The sequence below is a fragment of the Danio rerio genome, chromosome 5 (genome assembly GCF_052040795.2).
Source record: "Danio rerio strain M-AB ecotype USA chromosome 5, GRCz13ab, whole genome shotgun sequence".
Classification (NCBI taxonomy): domain Eukaryota; kingdom Metazoa; phylum Chordata; class Actinopteri; order Cypriniformes; family Danionidae; genus Danio; species Danio rerio.
The window spans coordinates 21487828-21495758 of NC_141025.1; the positions used below are offsets into that span (position 1 = coordinate 21487828).

The 7931-nt window shown below is 36.5% G+C and overlaps 3 protein-coding genes across 5 annotated transcripts in view; 2 read left to right on the forward strand and 1 right to left on the reverse strand.

Annotated features, from left to right (window-relative positions):
- The window catches only part of sgsm1a (small G protein signaling modulator 1a), a 766057-nt gene that overhangs the window by 535005 nt on the left and 223121 nt on the right, over positions 1–7931 (forward strand). The window lies entirely within an intron of this gene.
- LOC147843934 (uncharacterized) lies at positions 12–4304 on the forward strand. 2 transcript variants are annotated; one of them, XM_087253365.1, is made up of 3 exons: positions 1144–1347; positions 1427–2876; positions 2943–4304. In XM_087253365.1, the coding sequence occupies exon 2, from the start codon at positions 1433–1435 to the stop codon at positions 2834–2836; it is 1404 nt and encodes a 467-aa protein (XP_087109491.1). In that variant the 5' UTR covers positions 1144–1347; positions 1427–1432; the 3' UTR covers positions 2837–2876; positions 2943–4304. The 2 variants fall into 2 exon arrangements, with proteins under 2 accessions (XP_087109492.1, XP_087109491.1); XM_087253366.2 differs by having other exon boundaries at positions 12–2876.
- iscua (iron-sulfur cluster assembly enzyme a) lies at positions 3748–5934 on the reverse strand. 2 transcript variants are annotated; one of them, NM_001003632.2, is given in 5 exon segments: positions 3748–4306; positions 4397–4475; positions 4595–4705; positions 4872–4985; positions 5793–5934. In NM_001003632.2, coding segments are annotated over 5 exon segments (498 nt in total). In that variant the 5' UTR covers positions 5895–5934; the 3' UTR covers positions 3748–4214.

Here is a 7931-nt window from a genome sequence, read left to right on the forward strand (position 1 = left end):
ATTTGTACTTGCTTTGTTTTATCTTACTTTCATGACTTTCTTCAGTATTATTTTTTATCAGGTTTAAGTGATTTTTGTCTCACGAATAAATGCCAAAAAAAAAAAAAAAACCTGGCCTGCTTAGTTGCGTGCATATGTGGTTGTGTATGTGATGATAAACTGTAAAAAATGTAATTATTTTTAAAACATGCAACAATTTTATGAGGTTATAAATATAGATGTACTGTTACATTTTATCAATTTAATGTATTCTTGCTTAATAGGTGTTATAGTTTCTTTCAAAATCAAAGACCAAAACCTTTGAATTGTAAGTTAGATTTTTTCAAAGAATTGGTTTTTCTTGTCTGAAGCTTATGAAACCCAAGAACCCCAGCGACAGAGCCCAGTAGAGCATAACGGCGGCAGCTACAGAGCTTTTGTCACATCCATACAATGTCCAATCAATATTTCACAAGCTCATTCCAAAAGCCTCTCCAGAAATATCTGCCATTAATGAAAATATTCTGTCTGAGACAGAACCAAAGAATATTACATTAAGCCTGTTTTACATTACAATTACATCTCGAAGAGAAATAACGTATGAATTTCTCCATGCAACAGATATGTCCTAAAAAAAAGCTTGCGGTTCTTAAAATAATGCAGCTTTTGTTACATTGATGTTATCTGCATATCGTTGATTAATAGCAAGCTAAATGCAAATTAGCCCCAAGTGAAATTAAAGCTCCACTGCTGTGGAGCATGACCAAGTGTTGCTAGTATCAAAGATATGGTGTGAAACCTGAGCCACAAAAACGTAACATAACTCAAGTTTAAAATCTTCACAAGGTGCTAAATAATTCTGCAAATACACTCTCCTTTCACTTATTTGAGTGAGAGTAACAAGCTCTTAACACTCCTGAACGATAAAATGTTAATTTAGACCAACCAATACTTAGACAAACCAATACAAACCAATGTTCTTCAGATGATCAAAAAACATATTCCTTATAGACAAGAATGATTATAAAACATGTTGCCTAACAGAAAGTGCTCCACTAACCTGGTATCATTGGGAAAAGCAACAGGAGTGCCCGATTAATTCACATTGCGAAGAAGATACAAAACAGGTAACTCAAAACCTTAAGGCTGCCATTAAAGTTTGATGGGCCGCTACCCAGAATTTTCAGGGTGAGCACTGAGCGTTCTCTTGAAGAGAGCGGAGAGGATGAGAAGCAGATAAAGTGGGCTCTTCTAAAACCTGCCAAACGGGGAGGACCACATCTTGATTTCTAAATAACGCATTTAGAATTGAGCTCAAGCTTTAAAAGAAAGGAAATACAACCTGGAGGAGTCTCAGAGTCCATCATGGTAATGAGGTTTGTTCAAATGAAATCTTTTGCCGTAAATGAAAAGCAGTTACTAATGTTGTCCCTCTTCTTCCTTCAAGTGAGTCATGCGTTCTAGTCTTCTCTTCTGTCTCCTGTTGTATCTCCATTCATCTCTGCTTGCTGGGCTGATCATGTCCCCTTGTCCCAATGGCTGCTGCTGTCCTCATCCTGGAGCTCTGGTTCTGTGCGAGTCTCTCGGTCTACACACTCTGCCTCGCTCTGTCCCTCTAAACACTGCTGTCCTCTCCGTAGCTCGGAATCGGCTCTGCAATGTGGACAACATGTTCCAGCCGTACTCAGGCCTGCAGGAGCTGAGCCTCAGCCACAACCAACTAGTCCGCTTCCCTCGAGGGCTTCCAGCGAGTCTGGAGACCCTTCAACTTCAGGAGAACCAGATCACTTACATCACCACTGGATCTCTAAGGCAGCTTGGGAACCTCACCCGTCTGGACTTGGAGGATAACCGGATACGGTCAGTTCAGCCGGGGGCACTGCTAAGTCTGACTAGACTGAGGATGTTAACTCTTAAGGGGAATAGATTGTCTCGTCTGCCAGCGAACTTACCTTCTTCGCTAACGCACCTTGATGTGTCAGAAAACTGTATATCTGCCCTGGATCTGTCCTCTTTGTTTATGCTGGTGAACCTACAAGTGTTAAGGATCAACAGTAACTGTTTACACACTATTCCTGAGCGGGCTTTTGATGGACTCTCCCACCTTCGCTCAGTAGATCTTGCCAATAATCTGTGGGTTTGCGAGTGTGAAATCATGTATCTGTATAGGTGGCTTCTGACGGACAGAGTTTGGATGGCAACAGATCTTGTATGTACGGCTCCTTTGCACCTTGCACAGAAGTTGCTATTAACTCTCTCAGTCATCGCGATCTGCCCAAAACTTTTTAAGCCTGCTGAGAGAATGTCATCAGCGAACACAACCTCAGAATCCCGGAAACTGGTTGAAAGTAATGTAGAACAGACTACGAGCGTGTCAACATTGATTAGATCCGATATATTGTGTAATAAAAGTACCTTAGGATGTCGAGAATCTTCAAAACTGACTGAGAGCACAAACTCAAGGTCTTTCTTTGGGTCAGACCAGCCAACATTGGAGAGACTGAGCTATGAGGAGTGCATCTCTCAGAACTTTGCATCTTTTATACCGCAGTCCACCCAAGTACCCTACAGTCAGGCCACAGGTGTGGAACCAGGCTGTCTGGAGAATTCAACAGGTCAGCGACCAGCCACTGTGGCGTCTGCTGGTTCACTGACCACAACTAAAGACATTGAACTCATTCCTCAGACAATACTACAGTACAGCGACTCCACGCTCATTGCACTGCTGGCTATTCTTTGTGTGCTTACAGTGTTACTGATGCTCTTGGTGCTTTTGGTACTAAAAAATATCCTTCTACGAAATCAGAGAGTAGCACCACTTCCACAAGTTCAAGGAGACATAAGTACAAATTCATAAGCTAGCACTTTTGAAAAATAAACTGCATGTTAAAAAGTATGTATATATAAATATATATATATATATATATATATATATATATATATATATATATATATATTTATATATATATATAATTCACAAAAGAACATTTTTTTTTTAAAAATTCAATAAGCAGGGGTGTCCTGGAGGTTTTAGTCTAGCTTGTCTCAACACACTTGCACAGAAACACATCTAGAAAGCCTGTAGGAGCTTGATTAGCTAACCCAGGAGTGTCTGATTGGGGTTGGAACTAAACTTTGCGGGACACCAGACTGAGTTTGGGCACCCAGACAGTAAATTACCCATTTTTGTGACATTTTGTTCCCCAAATGTTTTCAAAATTCTCACTCTTGCACACTCTACCTACCTCTACTCTAATCGCTGGCAGACTGGTGTCATTAAAACCTCTTTTTTTTTTTGTGATTTTTTTTGTGATTTCTGATTGTGAACAGCAAGAAAAGAATAAATGCTCCATTTAAAACAGGGGATAAGCAGATCGGTTTGACCGTACCAGAAAAGTCACCAAGTTGGCAACACTGGCTGGCAGTGTCTTTGAAGCGCTCACACCTCGTGCATATGCAGAATGAAGGATAAATCACATTATTCATGGAGGCCCCGGTGTGGAAAAGAAGTAATATTGTTAAAATCCTAATGATTATAGACAGATTTTACAACATCCGATAGGAAAAAATGTATAAAAGAGCTATCTGATTAAAATAGGCTTCATGGCATTGGTCCGGGCCCTCTTATTGTCCAAGCAGCTACTTACCTCGCTTATTGGTTAAGTCCGCCCCTGTGTTGACTAGTGTGTATCCCATAGAATCAAACATTTTACTAAACTGAAATTAGATTAAATACAATTCAGACTCCTCAATAATAATATAAAGCAATGACGATACAGGATAAACACCCAGAGCTTTATTACGTTTTGAAAAGAAATACAGCAGAAAAACCAGTATATATATTTTTGCTTTTGCTTACAAACCACTCCTAATGATATAACTTTCCCTGCAGAAAAACTACTTTTCCTTTTTGAAAAACTGTAATAGAATACATGTACAAGCATTGTTGAAGTATGCATTTACAATAGATGACATGTAATGTCTGAGATCTTCGTGAATTAAAGAGTTTATTTTAATGTGCGTGATTCCAGGAGAAAAAAACTTTAATTCAAAGATCTCCACAGTCTGTCAATGCAAACCACCTCAAACCAGCAATGCTAAGGCAGTACGAGTTTAGTAGTAATAATAGATGCAGGCTATTTTGTTTATTACAACCTCTGTAAGGAAATAAACCACACAACTTTTCATCAGTCACATATAGAGTGGTTGACGGTGACGGTCTGTAAATAAGACCATTAATTTCGAGCTTCAGCCAATGTCTCCTTCTCATCCTTCTGTTTGAGCCTATAGTCTGCTAATGCAGCCTTGATTGCATCCTCTGCAAGCACTGCCAGATAAAAAAACAAATAATTATGAATTCTGTGACTGTGCATATTTCTGACACCCCTTTCCCCAATTTGCTTGCAGACCAACTTACTAGAACAATGCAGTTTGACTGGTGGAAGACAAAGTTCTTTGGCAATCTCTGTGTTTTTGATTTTCAGGGCTTCATCAATCTGCACACGAAACAGAGAACATTACAATGTGGGAGGAAATGCTTGAGAAAACAAATTTAGAGCAAGATGAGATCATCTCACTGTGAATTTGTGCAATGGCCTGAATCACAATGACTCACCGATTTCCCCTTCACCCACTCTGTGGCCAGAGAGCTGGAAGCAATGGCAGAGCCACAGCCAAAGGTTTTGAATCTGGCATCTATTATTTTTCCATTCTCATCCACCTGAATCTGTCAAACACATTGCCAACACGCATAAAAGAGATTATTTATATATAGAAGTGATTGTATTATTAATATACAATCAGTCAACATTTGAAGCGGATCTAAAAGTTTATCAAAATTGTAATAAGACACAAAAATGTGTTAGTTTTAGACCTGTTTCATAACTTCATACCTGTAGTTTCATTACATCCCCACATGCGGGTGCACCTACTAAACCCGTTCCCACGTTCTTTGCGTTCTTGTCCAAGGAACCAACATTTCTGGGGTTTTCATAGTGGTCCACAACCTTTAGAGAAAAGTAAAATATGTTATACCACTAAATCACTTAATTTGAGGTGAAGTTGGTTTTATATTCACACATTCATTCAGTGACAATGTATGATACGTGATCCCTATATTGTCTACCGCGGTACTTTGAATATTCTGTCTGAAATTACAGACGTATTTCTTAAAAACAATTAGCACTATTTGACTGCATGTGAACAATGTACTTTGATAGTTATCGGCTGCTAATATGATTTCTCTATTAAGAATTTGTAAAGACTACTTTTCTGAAATTATGCTTTTAAGGAGAAAGTCTGAATGTGTAAATATAAATTTAACTTTACCTCAATATGACTAAAGCATGTGAATATGTATCCTTGCTTGATAATGACACTGACCTTCATAATAAATAGAATAAAAAAACTGAACTGTGAACTTACAAAAGTAATACTACCAATAATAAAATGTTTATTTTAAGTTACCTATGGCACACGAAGAGTGATGTTAAAAGACACACCTCTAGTGAGTTTGTAGGACAGTTACACAACTGCATTATTTATCTAACCGTAAATATGTATGAACAGTATTTTGACTGAACGTTAATCCATAATATAAACAACATATGATGACACTACGTTTACTTTTAAATTGACAACAGAAAGCAGCAACTGATCTCCTTGCTCTGCTAGTTTGTTTACATACGCAGTTAACATTAGCTTAGCTAGCATCAACGCAACAAAGTTGCCCTCAAACATTAGAAACTGCAAATGAACTGATCAAAGACTAATCTTGCGAGGCAATCTGCAGTAAGACGAGAAGTGACACATACCTTTTTGTGATAAGAGCAGGCGGGTCTGAGCTCTGGTAATGACAATGATTTACTGAAAAGTGCAGAAGATGCACAGCGCCTGGCAGCTGCTGCTAACGCCATGATGACTGACTGACTATTACTGCATGCACGGTGCTCAACCAGCAGGGAGAGCGCTTTCACCTACATTTCTGAATAATTGCACGGATGTTTTGTACATATTCTTTAAGCTAGAAGTCGATAGTTACGATGATTTAACTGCACCCTGCTTGTGTATTTCTACAATCTTGTTTTGATATTGCTAATTTGATCATAAACATAAGCTTGAACACCAGAGAACTTACTTTACTTAAACAATAGGGGGAGCACTTTCACTGCACCCCTCAAATGTGATGTATTTTTATAGGTGACTTTATAAAACCAGCTTTATGCAGTTACTTTCATGTAGTATTGCATATATAATTCCTGTTTTGTAACTAACTTCTGTTTTAACCATTGCTATTTTAATATAACGTATGAAGAGTTGAGATGCAAAACCTCTAATGCCATCTGAAATTTCCATCTAAAAGGAACAGTTTTGTCAGCCTCCTTTGTTTATGTTGAGATATTTCACTTTAAAGACCAGGAAAAAGACTTATTCTTTGTCAAATAAAAAGTGATATTACTAAACATACAAACAGGAGCCTAATAAAAATTATCATTTTAAAGTAAATATTCAGATGGGATTTAAAGATATTTACATCTAAACTCTTCGTTAATCTCAGATTGAGGAAAACCCTGGGTTTCAAAGAGGACCTAAACTATTTTAAATACTATATTTTAAACTTATTACATTGAAACTTTTTAAAAATTAAAAAAAAAATTATGTCAATTGTTATGAATATATTAGAATAGTTTAGAACATTTCGCATGTGTTGTTCACATATTGCACATTTGAAAAATAGCAGGCGTTATTTATTTTACAGTGTAGAGAGTGGACTTACATATTTTTTACTGTTCGTCAAAATGTTCATAAGTGGTTCAATAAATTAATTCAGTTTTAAAGAATCACACTTCAGATTCAGGCTCATGGCCAGCCTATTAAAAGGGCTGGTTATTTTTTTCTCAAAAAGTGGACCTATTTGCAGTTATTCGGGGCTCAAATACTGTTTTTTTAGTGACATTTTAAGCATTAATTTGTGTTGGATTAGCTTGTTGGATGGTTATCATTACCACACTTTTTGATACAACACAAATACTTTCTACAGTTTTGTCAAAGTGCTTATCATATATATTTTTTGTATGTTTCTTTACAAATGTGCATTTAAACGGTAAGTTATTAATATATAATGTAATGAGATTATAGAATGATTATAGAATATATATATATATATATATATATATATATATATATATATATATATATATATATATATATATATATATATATATATATATGCTAATTTATTATCATACATCATTAAAAAAACAAACAAAAAAAAACTGGGAGTTTGGTAAAACTTGTTTTAAATTAAAAACTCTAGCCTACAGGCAAATAATACACTGGCCAGCTCATTTCCTCAGTCAGAATTTGTCCATTAAAATAATAAAAGCCTTCTTTTATTGGTTATTTTATTGGTTATTCTTCTTAAAGCTTTCTTCCATTGGTAATTTTCACAATTCATTATGGCAAACTGTCAAAAATGAAACAAGTGAGCTCATATAGGGGCCAAATTCTGGGCTTTTTTTCAGAAGGGGGGTGGGTCTTTTGAACCACCTGAACACCCCCCTATCCCCCGTGGCTACAGGGCTGAGATTGTTGTCAGTATGCTGGGAACAATTAAGGCTCTATGGGAAAAGCTTTTTTTTTTTTTTTTTTTTTTTTGCACAAACTGATCATTTTGCTTTACATGACCTCATCAGGGGCCACAAGTATTGCTTTTGTTTTTACTAAATGTTTAGACTCCAGTTGTTGATAGTCATTCACTTGCATTTTCACAAAGAACAATCATTTCCGCAAAAAAATAGTTTTTATTGTCCTGAAGATTAAAAGTCATACATATTGAATGGCCTGATGGTTATATATTAACAGCAAAATTTCATTTTGGGTGCCCTGCTCGAATCGTTTCCAATACACCATTTAAACCACCACAAACCATCAATTTTAAACAGTTAAAATGT